General features: G+C 31.8%; 1 protein-coding gene across 3 annotated transcripts in view; it reads right to left on the bottom strand.

Annotated features, from left to right (window-relative positions):
- Positions 1-1,274: 1,274 nt before the first annotated feature.
- LOC119838345 overlaps positions 1,275-17,757 on the bottom strand; it is a 79,212-nt gene continuing 62,729 nt past the window's right edge. For 2 of the 3 annotated variants that reach the window (XM_038364264.1, XM_038364265.1), the window contains one exon: positions 2,139-2,354. In XM_038364264.1, coding sequence (XP_038220192.1) covers positions 2,269-2,354 — 86 coding nt within the window. In that variant the 3' untranslated portion in view covers positions 2,139-2,268. Of the gene's footprint in view, positions 2,355-17,757 lie in introns of all 3 variants that reach the window. The other variant, XM_038364263.1, reaches the window with a different exon arrangement.

Below are 17,757 nucleotides of genomic sequence, written 5' to 3'. Positions count from 1 at the left end.
AACAAACTTATATATATTTAATAAATGACAGTTTTGTTGCTATGTATACAACAGGAGCAGTAATGGCGAGTCAAAGTAAGCTTTTTCAACTTTCACCAAAAATCATATTTAATAGCTCAATTTCAGTTGAATTCGGTTCAGTATTTACCACCGGTCATTATTTAGTTACGTACATACGTCTGATATTATGAGTAATGTTTAGGTTATAATGTCCCTTCTTATTTGATTATGATTTGATAGCTGTGTAAAATCCATTTTATGTAAAATATTATCACCATTAATTACGTTTTTTCCCTCCGACTGGTTCTTCGTGTTATGTAATTTTATTGCTGTCTAAGTTCTTAAGGCTTCGTATTTTATCTTCTTAAAGTTAAATCGTTCAGATTTCTTTGTAAATCTTAATGATTTACAAGATAATTATTTTAATGACATCTTTTGTTTTACTTGCTTTACGGCTTCACCCACGTCGTTAAATAGCCTTTAACCTTCCTCAATAAGTATTTTCATAACAAAAAAAAAAATCAATTAGAACCAATAGTTATTAAGATAAACGCGTTCAAACAAACAAACAAACTATTAACTTTTTATAATAAGCATAGATTAATTATTTTTGAAATGTTTAAAAACTTATACGAATAGTTAACGTAATAGTTTGTTAAAAGGTTTTAGCTTATAACTGACATAATTAGCATTTGCTAAGCTTTTAATTTTTAATATTTAATAATTGTTATTTGCTCTAGACTCTGATACCGGGCATTATGGAAATGAGACTTATCATATACGTACGTTTACAATCAGCAATGAGAGTAGACTCGAATACCTTCTGAAATCAATTACTCGAGGAAAAATTAAGATTAATTGTTTTGTCATCATAATTTTGAATAGGATATTGATTAATACATGATTTGTTGACCGTACATGTTCATAAATAGGGGGACGGTTTCGCACCTTCTGCGTAACTGTTTTCATTGTTAGACATTTTGAATGACAGATAAGCTGTCAGTTTAAATGACGAATAATGTATGAGAATAAACGATAAAAAAGTGATATATAGGCTATTAGAGTTTAGCAAGTTGTGAAACCGAACCTTACTAAAATTATAATTGAGTGCATGTAAAATTGTAATGAGCGACGTAACTATGTATTTAATAACAAACATGAGTATGTTATATCAAAGTTTATTTTGTATATATTTAGATTCAAATGATTTATGTCTCCAATTTTATTAACATGGTATTATATTGAATTTTCTTATTTCAAAGGTATAACTATTTATATATTTTAGACAAATTATGCTTATTAGACTTATACGAGTATAGGTCATAAAAAATAGTGTTAGTGTTTTCAAAAGGTACAGTGAAAATGTACGAAACTTAAAGAAACTAATTATTTTGTTTACAAGTTGATCCCATATCCATGAAACGACTCGTGTAGGTATACTTATCAGTATTTAAGGTAACTAATGCGAAGTTAAAAGTCTGGATCCTTAAATTATTTAACGTTTTAGATATTTTTAAGCTGAGTTTCTTATATTTAAATAGTTCAAATTAAAACCACTGAAAGTATGATATTATAACAATGAAATAGTTATCAGACATTAATCATATCTAAAACATATTTTTTATAAACCATAATAACTGGAAATCGTTCATCCTTGAACAAGGGTTCGAAACAAGAGTTTCATTTTAAAAATACCTTACAAATAAATATTAAGTACAATACAATACAAGTTTCATACTTTTGAACGTTGCCTTTTGTCGCAATTTGATGCGATACATTAAAAAAGCATACAAATCTCACGTCCATCTAGGTGTATAATATAGAATAATATTAAATACATCTTCCTATACACATAAGAAAGGACAATTATCCACAATAACGACGATGATACACTTCATCTATATCTACAGGAGTACTGACCGTGTTTATCCAGATCACTCCCACGAATAACAAATAACATTTAACCATTTATATTCACAAATTCACATAATCTAGCTAAGCGTCTCTCCGACTTTACGGATAGAGGAGTTCATTGACGTCGGTCACATTGTGCGTTCACTTCACATAGAGGAGTGCGAGCGGCTCACGCAGGGGCCGCCACAGTAGTGTTCACCGGCTGAGAAGCGTTGTGTGTATCGCGAAGGGAAACGGAGAAGCCGTAATCACGATTGGTGGGCTCCACGTGAGGCGTGAAGTCGGGGGGCTCCTCCGGGGGGGCGGCGGCGGGCCTGATGTTGTCGAGCCGCGGGCGCGGCGAGTAGCGCGGCGTCAGCGCAATGCCCCCGACGACTGGGTGCGATTGGCGATTCCCGCCTGAAGGACGTCGTGCATCAGGCGCTCGTTCTCCTGCCGTACTGCAAACAAATACACCGCTGAATAATACCCCATACCTCAGTATCGAGTTCGTTTACATACATACACATTGTAGATAATCGAAAGATAGAGTTCTTATATACACATCCATTCCATTTGGGGTCATTAGAAAACAACAAAATTTTGAAACATTTTAATGGGTATTCGATATTTGTTCACTCAACTAGTTCATTGATTTGTTTAAAACATTTCTCATAGGCAAGCTTATCTATTCATACATGATACAGTTGATTTATTTCAGTTTTAACAAGATGTCTAATAAAGCTAGTGTTGCTCGTTATTATAATATCTCTGAAAACTGAGCCTCAATGCAAGAACCAGCATTTACGTTACCTACGTAGGTGTGTGTACCTGTTACTATATTATTTAGAACAATCTATTTCTGCGAATAACATAACCACCAGGAACTTTAATTCATGTAAGTACATCAAAATAAAACATATTAGTAAGTTAGTCTTTTTATAACATCCAGTTTTAGTACAGAAGCTGCAGGAAAGTTAGACAAACTTTAATTCCTGTTAGTAAATGTTAATATATGTAACAGTCATAGGACTATAACTTTATTGAAAGTCTTTCTTGAATACTTTTCTTGAACTTACTTACTTGATCCGTGAGTGACTCTATTAGTGTTTCATCGTCTAGGTTTTCAAATATCAATCAACAATATGCTGTCCAAATGCGAAATTAATTAATTAGTTCAGTATTCGTCGAGTTTTTAAAACCTAAAAACACCTTGACTGTTAAAATGATTACCCTTGTTTGTTCCTTCATCGCAAATGACTTAGTGTCACAGATACAGTACCTACTACCAATAATAAAAATATACTTAGTACATTTCCGGACGCGTAATCAGAAAGCTGACCTACTTTTATTCGCTCATCGACGATTTGTGACAAATATTAATTTATAACAAGAAATCTGTAGTGATCACGTGAACTTGTGAATATTAATAATGACATTACACATTTAATACTTCCAAATTTCGGTAACGCATCGTTTGTCTTATATTAGATACTATGGCTTCCATTAGAATGCTATAAATTTTAATGGTTATCAAATAAAACGTTGTTTGGTAAAACGTTGTAGGTTGTTGTTCACATGTGAAGCAGATAATTAATTCAATTGTTTTTAGGACTCAAAATTGATTTTTTTTTAAATATAATGGGCCGTTCATATGAACGAACTAACAAATTACATTATATCTGAGAAATTTTGAAAGAATAGAAAAATTTGATCACGAGGCAGGATTCGAACCTGCGTTTCTTGCCTAACCGTAGCAACGCTTAGCCTCTCGGCCACCCGTGATCCGTGATTTTTAGGATTATTTTCATTTATTTTCATTTATTTTCATTTATTTCAATTATAAAGCATTTCAATGCTATAAAACTAAAAATTAAATTTACATTATATCTCCCCAACATACTCGACAACTTATTGGTGACTATCAATGGAAAGCTCAGTTCTAAGTTTTGGGATTCCGATTCTATTGACTAGGTCCGGTCTACTTCCATATACACATTGATATATCTTTGAAAGACGATAGAATCAGGCACACGTACCTATGTATGTATATATGTTTATTGAAACACAACTAAACACAGAATTTATAAAGCAGTGACATTGAATGGCTCGACTATAATATGACCCGAAATATGCGAACGAAATTCTTAGAGACCCATCATTATATTATAGAGTTAAGTAGAACAAAAGATCACCTGACTCATATAGCTTTTGTGCTTATTTGGAGTAGTTTTTAGATGTTATTATACATATAAAGCTTCCTCTTGAATCAATCTATCCCTTAAAAAAATATCGTCCATCAAAATCCGTTGTGTAGTTTTAAAGATCTAAGCATACATGCGTATAGACGCGGGAAGCGACTTTGTTTATACTATTTAGTTACTCGAAATATAGCACAAAAATGCTACTGTGTGAGAAGTAAGAGCGAAGGCACGTATCCTTTTGTTCACCCTTCCCGATCCATTCCCTTCCATCCCATTCCATTTTGCGCGAATCAATCCGCGTAAATACGAGGCAAGTGGCCTAGCATTTAATATAATTGAGAGTATAACTTATTTGAAAAGCTTTATTTGCCATCTTATTTAGATCTGCAAGTTGTACTTCTCAACAATCCTATCCTACTAGTAATATTATAAACGCGATAGATTGTGAGGATGGATGTATGTGTATTTATGTTTGTTACTCTTTCACGCAAAAACTACTGAACCGATTGCAATGAAATTTGGTACGTAGATAGCTGGACAACTGGAATAACACAGGCAACTTTTTATCCCGATATTCCTACGGCATACAAACTTTCGCGGGTGAAACCGCGGGGCGCAGCCAGTTAATCATAATAATATGAAAACCAGCAGGTAAATAAGTAATATTAGAGTTGCCATTTAAAAAAGTGTAATAAAGTAATCATTTTCTTCAAAAAATTATATTTTATTAATTTAGTCCTCAAAATATACCCTAATATATTTAATTTTATCTGTTGAAGCATTCTATACTTCATCCATATCTATATAACATAGATATTATTAAAAAGAAACGAGGCCAGACCTGTTCGTGGCATGATTTTGGAGCACTAATTGCTACGCGGTACGTAGTCTATACATCCTGACACCAAACCCTTTTTAAGTTTTAGAAAATCGACGTTTCGACTAACAGTATTTTCTGCACTACTTTGTTGTTGTCATTAGATTTTACTTTTCATGTGAGCAATTAAAAGTTTAATAACATATTTAATTAATGATACATTAATATTATTTCACATGTAATTTAAATGATTGGATCCACTTTATAGTGTTCGAGGATGCCAGATATATTATACATATAGTTTTAGGTCAATCATTCAGTAATATCAAAACAATAGCTAACCCGCGGCTTCGCCCGCAGAGTCAAGGAAAATATACTCTGAACCGGGGTTTTACCGCAAAGAGTTTTTCCGTTTCCAAGAGATTTCCTGAATAAATGCGAGCATATGCCGTTTCTCGGGTATGTCCTTCTTTGTACTAAATTTCATTCATAATAGTTCAGTGGTTTTGGAATGATAAAAGGGCAGTAAGACATCGAGTCACTATCGCTCTTATAATCTTAGTAGAATGTACATTTATATTATTTACCACCATTTTCATGTTATTAATAAATTAACGAGGACACTGTCTATCACAGTTTTCTTTATTGAAACGATAACAATTTAAGGTTCCAAAAATAAATAAAGTCATATAAAATTTAATAGAAAAGTAATGAGATACAAGCCTTTTGAAATATAACCAAAATTTGATACCGTTTTGTTGCTTTCTCTTTCACTAAAGCAATTTACACGGACTAAAAGTTCCATTTAAAGGTATTCAAAGTGTTGTAAAGCGACATTAATTATCCCAAACAAATAAAGTTAAACTGAGGCAGGCCGCGACGGAGCGCTAACACGATGCGACCGGGGCGATGAAGTTAGCTATTACGTAACTGAATTAAAACTGCGTGATTGTTGGATAAAAGCATTTTCGTTTCATATAGACATTGTTATACTTTGACATATCACATAATATATACAATACAAACGGGGCTCTTCAAGGGTTCAGTCAACAAGCACCTTCTAGGAAAGCGCTTACCAGCAAGCGTTGACCACGATCACGACACGCATTTCCGAATGATGATTTGTCACAATTAACGTATGTACGCACATTAGAGACATCTCATTAATTCGTCAATAAACTAAAAACCTATTACAGTAAAAACTAGCTTGATCTCGTGGAGTCATTCGCGTGTCGCTTATTCCGACCGATATAATCTATCTATGTACCAAATTTAATACAGTTTCGATAAATTGTATTCGCGTGAAAGAGTAACAGCCATACGTTCTTACAAACTTTATAAATATTAGTGGGATAGCAGGAAATTAACTTTAAATAATAATTAGTAATTTTTTGTTCTCCTTTTCTGCTTTTTAATGCTTGCTGGTAAACTATATGGACAAGTAAAACATATCCGCTATCTGTAACATATTTTTTATATGTATAATAACCCTTAAAGGTACAGATACAAATTGATCATTACCAGGTGTTCGATTAAGGCTGATTGCATGTTGAAAGATCTAACTTTAAAGAGAGTTTTATTTTTTTATAAGGGACAGGGAGTTCTTATATCTTGGACTTCGGCCTTCAATGAACATTTAGACCATAATCCATCACATGAGCCAAGTACGGGTAGGCACTTGTCACATGTCCTCGAACTTTTTGGTTCTTGGACCACTGCTTTCCTGGAGATATTTAACCGTTACCTATTAAATCCTATTAAATGACCAGTTATTTATTATGTACTTGACAATTCTCAATGTCCTTATAAAGGCAATATTAGAGGACACAATTCTATGGAAAATATAGTATCATCTACGAAAGATTCTGGTGTCCATTACAAGAATTGATATATATTCATGCGCTCAAATATTCTTCAATGCTACCCACTTCGAGTTTCCAGATGAATAATCCCACGGGTTCATAATCTCGATCGTACGTTCTATGCGACTGATTTACTTTTTTGAAATTCAAAGACGTACGGTCGTATTTAAAGAGAATTTTAGGCAAATAGTTGGTTCGCCGCGGCCGTGTTGAATTAATGGATGCTTTTAGGTATATAGACTTTTAAAATCGTCGGATACTAAAAAGAGAAAGTTTGCGTAGTGTAGAATTTTTTGAATATTTATTTTTTATTTATTTTATATATTATATTTCGCAAAAAAACACTTACATGTCTTATTATTTTAAAAAAAGGAAAACATCCGACTGATGCTCGTATAATATATTTTCAAAATGGATACATATGCAAAAAGAAAATGGAAAGAATTGAGGAAAAAACATACACATACATTTCAATTGTTATTATCCTCCATAAAGTAGACGAAAGGATATATTGATTTCGATAAGCATGATAAATAATTTCCAACGATCGCAATTACGAACCAAAGAACGAATAAACGGATAATCATCATGAAACGGCGGTCCATAAATAGCCTATTATTTTCATCTTGGTGTGCACTTAGCGTACATCCGATGTTTTCTAGACAACGAAGTTTATAATAAACGTAAAATCTCAAAATCAAATTTTATTACTCATTCGACTTTTTAATAGCGCGTCTGTTAACCGGCATTAGAAACTTTAATCTGTGTAATTTTCGCAGTTTGCAGAAATATCGTGACGCTTTGGCCTCATTCCAAAGTAGATGCCAGCATGTAAATAAGTGGCCAAATCGGGATTATAAACATTGACTCCTCTTCATCATGGGATGATTTATTAACCATACTGCTCAAATACCGCAAATGATGGTAATGAATAATTTAAAATACCAATATGTTAGAGTTATTAATAAAAATAAATAGACTTAAACATATCTACACTGGCTGATATTATAAAGCTGATAAACCTACCTAGTGTATGTGCAATGTTTTCGAATAGAACAGAGCGAGTTTGTTCAGCATTACAAGATACACTCGTGTATTACAGATGTTGCGAAAAACAAATATTTATCACCTTTTCACATTTCACTTGGATTCCGATAATTCTCCATCTTACTACCTTATAACGAGACAAATACAAGGTAATATGGATTGTTACATACCATCAAACTTGTTTATTTGAAGAGAGTAGTTCTTCAGTCACTGGTACTGTTTAGGGCAGAATGTATATTCATAATACTTTTAAGTGACCCAATGTGAGAAACCTGCATAACCCAATTTATATACAATAAATCACACTAGAATTAAAAGAATTTATTTTTAAAGTTTCAATACTCGTATTAAAATCAACACAAGAAAACAATTTTATGATATAATTGAGATATGTAGACAGTATATACTCCTAAAGGTGGTTCAATAATCAACATTGTTTTATTGAATAAGCTACTGTAAATATAACCTCAAAATTGTAAAGATCCAGAACGAAATGGAATTTAGTACGTACTAGACTGCTGTAAAATCTGAAGGTAAACTGTAAAAGGATAACTCAACACGAGAATAAGTCACGGGAGATCGAAATGTTAAGCCTTTTTTAATTAAGCGAGGTTATACGAAAATGCTAAGTCCTCAGTAAATCTATAACTATATATTACGTAGTATGTATTTCGTACCTTAATCTTGTGGAGCATTTTTTTTCGATAATTATCTATAGAAGCAGATATGTGAATAGTCCTTTATACACTTCTTTAGGTCAGAAAACACATTACCGTTAATTAATGAGGTGAGTTCTATTTTTAATGGGAGACTTCAACCGTAAGATTTACAAGTCTCCGATGAGAAATGTACACAATTAATAAACTAAACCGTTATTCCTAAATTGCGGATAGGTTTATTGTGGGAGTCGAGCACGCTTCGGCACGAATTGGGCCAGCTCGCTCCGGGGAAGTACCACACCCCCACAGAAAACCGGCGTGAAATAGTGGCATGCCACTGTGTTTCGTACGGTGAGTGGGGGAGCCGGAGGCCCGTTTCCTTTTCCTCACCCGTCCTAGTCCATTCCTTCTTTCCAGTCATTAATCCTTTCCTTTTCCCTTACCCCATAAAAGCGGGCAGCGCATTCACAGAGGCACTACCTTTGCGAATGTTTATGGGCGGTGGTGATCGCTTACCATCAGGCGAACCACCAGCTCAGCTGCCCGCTATGACATAAAAAAAAGGTAAATACACTGTATATAAATGAAAGACTAGCCTAATTTATGCGGTTTTAGCTCTTAATATAGATTTTAGATAACGGCCTTACTATGAATCGCTTCAATGACTTAAGATGATTTAAATCAATAATTCTTCTTGGTGTACGTAATTAACACTAATACCTATATACATACACTAACACTAATACCTACATATGTATTTTCATAAATTACATGTTAAATAACACATTTGCTGTTCAGTTTCCGATTATGATAAACAGTATATGATTTATTAGTTGTCAGTACTGAATATAAGCAATTCAGCGAGTTTTCGATTCGTGTTATCCGTTCTTGTGAAACTCAAAATCAGAAAGCAAATGTAATGTATGTGTTACATTTTTTGCTACTTCATAAAGTTTCGAGGTTATATAAATGGTACATTAAACGCAATACAAACGGCTATTATTCTTTCTTTACAATCGGTTTGATTTACAAAATGAAACAGATGGATCTCGATCTCATAAATAACATTGGTCTAAACTTTATAAGTAACAATTACTTCTGCCCATAAACACGTAAGAACACGTGATACGCGCAGACGAGAATAATTTCAAAATTTAACATTGCTCTGATTCATCTCTGGCCGACGTATACGAGTAGGTATAAATAGGTCGGTAAAGGTAGATTATTTCATTAAAAACGAATCTACAGTCTCCCAATTCAGATTGGGCGATGGTAATTGTGAATCTCAATACTAACGTACTAAGAATAACCATACATAACCATATACCATATTACGAGTATATTACTCACGAGGTTTTTATTGCAGTTCTGATAACATTGCTTTTTTTCAGGAAGAAATGTTGGCGTCGCTAATTATTGCATAAATGATATCATATGGGAAACATTATAATATATTATGCTTGAGTTCGACGTCATAACAAAACACAAACTTATGAAAATTCTAAAATAACTATAGCTACATGTATTTATACGGTGTTCAAGGCACTTTGCATAGCTTACGGGGCACACATTCTTGGGCACAACTACTTAGGAACGATAAGTCATAAGTATTTAAAGAGGTTCGTCTTATAATATTCTGTATACAGTCAATATTTAAAGGTCAGGTAAATTTACAGGGCTGGTTTTGATTTTGGGTTTACAAATTCCTTACTTAATAATGAAAATGACAAAGTATTTGATATCGCAATAAACAGCAACTGAAAATGTGCATCCTTAAACCCATTATTATGTATAATACATAGTTTGGTAATATCATAAAATCATATTATTCCACTGTCAATAGTATGAATTCACAATTTATTACGTGTGATATTCATACAATCCTTAAAACACTGCACACATAAAATAAACTGTAAATTAATTACAAAATATTTGCCGTTCTCTCGCCTGTTTTTAAACGATATTGTTCATAATAAAAATTTTCTTGTCCGACAACAAACTTTACAATTGTTTTAGACAATGTAATTGTAAATTTACAACTTGGAAAATATGATATCTGTTACACCTATTGGCAGATTTTGAAATAAAATGCGACTGATACGATGAAACGAAATGCACTGTTTTAAATTTCTATATAAAAATAAACTGAAGTTATAATAACTTTTCGGATGAGGGACTTGGGACGGATTCTTTTCGTATTGATTTTTTACCAGTAATGAATTTGAATTGGGTTGATCCTTTAATGCTCCAAACGGAAACTTTTATTAAGCTAGCTTATTTGATTAATTGCTTCAGTTATTTGTAATCTCGTTAACGCAAATACCCACGAACCAATCGACCGTCCATTTTCTATTACATAAGTATTGATTTTTTTTTTCACATTTAGACTTTAGATAAAAATTACACAAGTTGAGCTGCAGAGCTTATTAAACTCGATGTCACAAATTTTATATTTTCGTTAATTTTCTTTCCTCATTAAATTTCATAAATGACTTTATAGGTTAATGCTGTTTTAAATAAAATTTTAAGCCATAGTTGTTCCCACTACTGGGACACGGGTCGACTATGCCAGATGAAAAAAGCTGAAGATAATCATGGGTAATTATTATGATTTATGTATACATATAACTTAAGCATCACCTTAAGTCCCAGGCAAATGAATTTATAATGTAGACTGAATAACTAAATAAGAATTTCATGAACTTTATGGTTTTAGAAATAGTCCAGATAATATAAAATACTTGTATTATTCGGAAATAAGATTACAGATATTTTTTTAATTGTCAGATTAAGAACTAAAATAAAAATTAGTAATGTTCGTAGCTTTCTATAAATATAAATAATACACTAATATAAATGAAGTACCCATGTGCTAGAAGTTCAAATAGAAATTAAGTGTCCTTTCTTTATCTTACGAGTCCTGTAAGATTTTCTGTTCCGAGATAATTGAGGGCACAGAGACAACAAACTAGATCCAGAAATAAACAGGTAGCATTTCAGTACATATTCAGTGAATCACTGTACTTTAATCATACATTATAAATATATAGCATTTATTTTTGTATGTAATAAATTTTCACAATAAAAACTGATGCTAAAACAATTTGTACCTATTTAACAAACGACTTAAAAAGAGGGTGGCGTGGTTTGGTGTAAATTAAGGCCGTTCAGGATTTTATAAAAGATAAATTTATCACATTTAATTACTCCACCTGTCCTTTTTATTTTTTATATCATATCCAGCAACGAAGGTGATGGTTCGCCTCTGTGAATGTTCATCGAATAATCGCGAATGCACTGCCCGAACTAGTGAACATTACTCTCGACATTTCTAAATTTAATCTTAAAGAGGTGACAGTTCATAAATGAGACTGCTTTGATAATAGATCCTAATTATAGATACGAAAAGAATTGTTAACATCAGAAAATCATATTTTTCTCCTCTCTCGGTCCACAATTTTCTATTTACTGGCTAAAAACATCGACTCATGTCTTTCCAAGGTCATCCTTGGAACTGTAAAATAACTCAGCAATGGAAGGCTATGAGAATTGGGGTTTTATATGCCAGGAAAATGCAATCAATGAATGTCTCAGTATAACACTCATTGGCTTGTTATAAATTGATGTAAACAATGTTAAAGAAAGATTTACAGTAATGGTCGAAAACATTACTTTAATTTATGTGGGATAAGTATACCAAAATAAATTAAAACAATGCAAAGAGAAAAAACGCTTAATATGTAGATATGGGAATAATACTTATTTACATTACTCTTACGTTGGTATATCATTTCATCAGTGTGAGTCTTCGTTAGATGCTCCTTTGAAAGGTTTATACAATTTACGCATATTCTTACATAATTATATAATTAATTGTGAAACAATGAAATAAGCTTTTTTTACTTGACTACTAAGAATTTTATTTATATATTATAAAAGAAACCTCTAGAACGTATCGTTTACGTTACGTTTCTACTAATATTGTAATATAAAATAATTAATATACAAATATTCACCAGTTATGAAAGTCACAACAAAAAGATCCCTGGTAGAAGGCAACACCCAAATTTTAAAAACGAACAAAATGTAACAATCATTCAATGAATCACAAAAATAATCATGTCAATCCGTTGAAAACCCACCTAAGTGTCGCGTAACAAACCAAAATAAAGATATAGAGACACAGTTAAATTTATTTATTAATAAATAATTTCCAACAAAGAATACAGTTAACATTTTTGTTAAGCTTGCTACATAAATGGTTTTCTGTACCTTTAATTACAGGAAATAACATTATAATTCAAGTTAAAACGTCAAGTGTGATAAAAAAATAAAGTATTATAAATATAAAACTTTGTTGTGTTACATTAAATAAAATATTGAAATAAAATTGTATAATAAAAATATTAAGAACCTCCTTCGTTTTTGAGAGGTCGGAAGAAAATATGATAAGTCACACCAGAACTTAACCCAAATAAATACACATATTAAATGAATCTATGTGTTTTAGTACTTATCTTTTACTTAAGAAATTGCAGTTATTTTTAAAATGCCGTCCGCGTCTTTAATTTTATGCACGAGTATATGTTTGTGTTGCTGGAATTGATGTTGTTATTATTGGTTGGTAGGCGGTAGCTGGTAATAAGTTTATATTAAAATTATAGTTATTAAATTTAGTTTACTGTTTTTCATGAAAAGAAAGAAATTTTGACAAAGGAAGAAATGATTGAATATATAGAATATATGTATAGTTTTCAAAGGATTAACAGTCCCGGAGGATTTCAGGCATGAAAACTATACTATGTCTTGTCTCAAACTATATATATCAATAACAAATTTCATCCCAATCGTTTCAGTGATTTAGAAGTGAATAAAAGACACACATATACAGACTGACCGACCGTTGCTTTCATATTTATAATTTTATTATTATGCATAAATTAACTATGCTCTTTATATAAGGGACTATGTCCTAATACGTGCACTATAAAGTAATGCTTGTTCGATATAAAGAAGAGTACGTGGAAAAGCTTAAGGGGAATTTCTACATCAAGTGTTAAATATTGGAAGCATTAAACACGTGAAGTAGCAAGTTCCGAACTAATGGACCATTGCTTTCACGTCCCAATCGAGTAAGAACTTTATTATATCTTCATAAAAGCCTCGTTATTTGATGAATTTATTTCGAGGGTCCAAATTGCTAATGTCCACAGAATAACAATTATTAACTATGTATTGTCACTATAAAAATGTGAAATCCAAAATGGGAAAGAATCGCTACAGGAATTTCTGTAAAAGAAACAATAAAAGCATTTCCAATAATAATTATAGTCGGCCTGTCTCGCTACTTTCTTTTTTTCCGCAATTTTCCCGTATTCTATTTGGCTTTCAGAGATAACATTTGTTTTTCGATAATTATAATTGTAAGGTCTCAGTTATGAAGTAATTAATAATTTTAATCAGATTAAAAAATAACTTACATTAACGTTTCTTTTTAAGCCTTAAAATTAATGCTATTCAATTCAATACCACATTGCATTCCATGTACATTTGCTTATTTTTATTTATCAGATTTATCGCAATTTATGGCACCGTTGGTGGTCTTTATACACGTGTTGGAATTAAGATTGTAAAATGCATTCGATTTTATTACCTTCGTATTTTAATTAAATGAGTATTTTGTCATATAAAAATAAACTACGATCGAGTCTAAAGGAGTCGATTACATACAAACGTACACGCATACAAACATACAGGAGAAGGTAATAAAAGCGCGTTAAAAAGAATCAACATAGAAATAAATGATTGCCGCTTAACATAACATTATTCGCATCGAGAGGTTTGTTCTTAACTCTATAGTGGGTATACACAGAGAGACTTTCAGCTTTTATGATTTGACGAAGGTCTGGCCGTCGCGGGCTCCTGGACCATTTAGAAATTATAGTGATACATCTCTAATATCGTGACGTATATCGCAATTTGTAACAATGCTTTTATGTCGGATCGTTATAAGTGAGACGTCAATGTGCCATCTAGATATCCTAAAGTTATAACTCATTTATAACAAGGATTATGGAGATAATTTTAACTTTATTTCACAACGTGAGAGTCTGAGGGAAGTATCGTGGGAAGAGATGAGAAGTTATAATTTAATCAAATTTTAAATTTGTTATTCAATATAAAAAAAAATGTACACATATTAGCGATAGGAGAAAGATTTGTGTGTAAATATGTTTGTAATATTATAATAATAATAATAAATAATATTCTTTCATCATTATAAAACTGCGATTCAATAAGTGACAAACTATATATTTATGTTCTACAGTCGAAATGGGAGCGACTAGCTTGTTGGTAATAAATGATTATTATTGAATTATTTTTTTATAAAGATAACGAAAGAAAAAGTTGCCGTTCAATTCCGTAATTTTAAACTTTCGTATAGGTTGTTTGACATTGGAAGTCCGCTTATAAATCGGAGAAGTAGCAATGGTAAAGATTTATGCATTATTTTTTCGTTGACGATTGACGTTGTACTGTTTATACGAGCTTATATCAAGCGTAATCCACGGACGATTCGCGTTCATTGTGAGACAATAGGTTGCTGCACCATTGTTTCCGAGTTAAATAATAACATTATGTTAACTAGAAAATTGAACTGAATTTATAATTGTTCTCTACGTTTTGCAGAATCAATTCATGTTTTTGTCACAATAGATAAAACTGCATCGTGCATGTATAAGCTTTCATTACTAAGAGAAAACTAATTCTATAATTGTAATTTAGAAAGTATTATACCCATGTAACCTGTGTATGCCATTTAGAGATCGTTAAATCAATGAATAAATAAACAACTGTACAGAAAATTCGGAAAACAAAAATTCAGGAAATCGTATGTATTGAAAACGGAAATTGCAAACTAATTATGATTATTCAAACCGCGATCTAAACATATTAACTTGCAGTTAAAGCTGTGTTGCTTGTAAAAATAACTAAGAAATATATTTTATAAGACTTTTATGATCAATTTATATTTGGTACAATATAAAGTACCTATGCTAATGGTTTTAATGTATATTGTCATACATTGAGCTCTACGTTAAAGACTGGTTGTGAAAAAATGTTTTACGCATAAATATATAGCTACTTACGACATAACACTATTCGTGTTTTTGATTCGATTCTTCTCTTTATTAATTAAATGTTATCTTATAATATACTCGTTGTTAATGTGAAACGTATATTATTTACAACCACTTCTGATTTATCTTTGAAAATAATGTATTATAGAAGTATAAGCTATTTTCATTAACATTATGAGGATGAAGCTAAAAAAACATTGTCTGAAGTAGTCATCCTAGCGTGCTTAGACACTTGAAAAATGGAACTTTTTTAATTTCACGCTTGATTCGTAAAAGTTTTCTACAGCGTGCGTCAAGAGGGATGTCATTCATATAATGTATACTTGGTTTGTCGTAACACTATCGCTACGCTGAACACCGAGTCAATTTAAATGATGTCAAAACACAGTCGGTGAACATAGGAAATTTTCAGATTATTAAGAACATTGTACCGTGATAATGTATTTTTCCACAAGGAAATAGTGAAACACAAGAATTGTTTTTTTCCAGATATGGTACGGTATACAATACAAAGCAAGAATTGATTTTCGCTAACATAAATGAATACCTACATATTTGCGTAAGTTTTCGTTATGTTAATTTTTCGCTTATAAAATCGTAAGTGCTCGTAAGTAAACTCCTATATGCTTGAAAAGTCATCGTCCGATAACGTAATCTGGCAATTACGATTAGCATTATGCATAACTGCAACTGTTAATTGCATATTAAACGCGGTGAAAATTGGGAAATACAAAAAAAACACACGCTTTTAGAGAAAGAAGCACACAATTTCTAACGGGCCTGCATATGCTATGAATATAGTAGCTATGACTTTAAAAATACTCAGAGACGTAAGCGTTCGTGCGTGTACTGTACTCTGTGTAACTGTGCGTGATTTTCTGTTTTGGTTCAACGAAATTTTCATCGATGTTATAATGAAATAAACCGATATTACGTCACATAAATCATCGCAGAGTTGAAGCATATTTTCATAATATCATCGAAATTTTAACAACAACGAACATCAAATCTATTTTGTATAGTCACCGCTTAAGGGACTTGACCATAAGGAGATGAGCCAAGCGTAAACAAAAAAGTAATATCAATTTCACACGATACCATCATAACACCACATCAGACAATACAAATAGTTTGACATGACATGGAGTATGACGTCAAACGGGTGTGTCCTATTGACCCTGCTGAAGCCCTGACACGTCGCCCTGCATCTTGGAAACATTAGCGGCGATCATGTGGAAAACATCAGTCATGCATATCACATAAATAAAGCACCTCTTTCAAGTTCATACAAACCCACTGTATATTATAATAAATCTATGCTCTTTTTGTAGTCACACCCACAGCCGATAGACACATTAATATTAATAGAAGTTGTTTGATGTTCTGTATTTGTATACACATTAGGATCCGTTACAGAGATGTTTATAAGCATTGTAGTAAATTGTGGTACGCTCACCACTGTTTATTTGACGATTAAAGTTAATATTTTGGAATAATCATATCAAATTTGCTTTTGTATATTGTTTTTTTACGGAAAATTTTGGTATTGAATACGAACTTTTTCTCACAATTTCTCATAAAGGTGTATTGGAAATTTTATTATAACGTAATTAAGGATAAATTACGTCTATATTTACGCAAGAATTATTTTACTCCCACATGTTTAAAACGCAAAAAATTTCATATTGTATTTTCACAAATAATGTTGACCATACTAACGAACCGATGAAGATGACTTCATAACAAAGGACCTGAAAACAAAGTACTACGATACGAGCAGTACATAAATTTGTTTTCAGCTTAACAAATAAACTAGAATTTCTATTCCATTTATCCATTGATCGTGGGATTATTTATGACCGCCACATAAAGCCACACTTGTGGTAAATACTAAAAAAGTAATATGCCATATTATATAGAAGAAATATCTACTTTTTATGTGTATGTATATGTATTTTCAATAGTTTTATGCACAATTAATAGAAACAAACATATCTATAGCAGTTGATTAAAATATTACAAGCAACAAAACAAACTTATAAATAAAATAATGAACTGCTATTTTTTTAATTTTCCACTTTCTGTAATTTATCATCATCTTTAATATTGGAGCGAAAGAGGGATAAATACAAC

This window comes from Zerene cesonia, unplaced genomic scaffold (assembly GCF_012273895.1).
Source record: "Zerene cesonia ecotype Mississippi unplaced genomic scaffold, Zerene_cesonia_1.1 Zces_u002, whole genome shotgun sequence".
In the NCBI taxonomy this organism is placed as follows: Eukaryota; Metazoa; Arthropoda; class Insecta; order Lepidoptera; family Pieridae; genus Zerene; species Zerene cesonia.
Note: the sequence above shows the minus strand (reverse complement) of the source record. Positions and strands in the feature narration are given on the sequence as shown.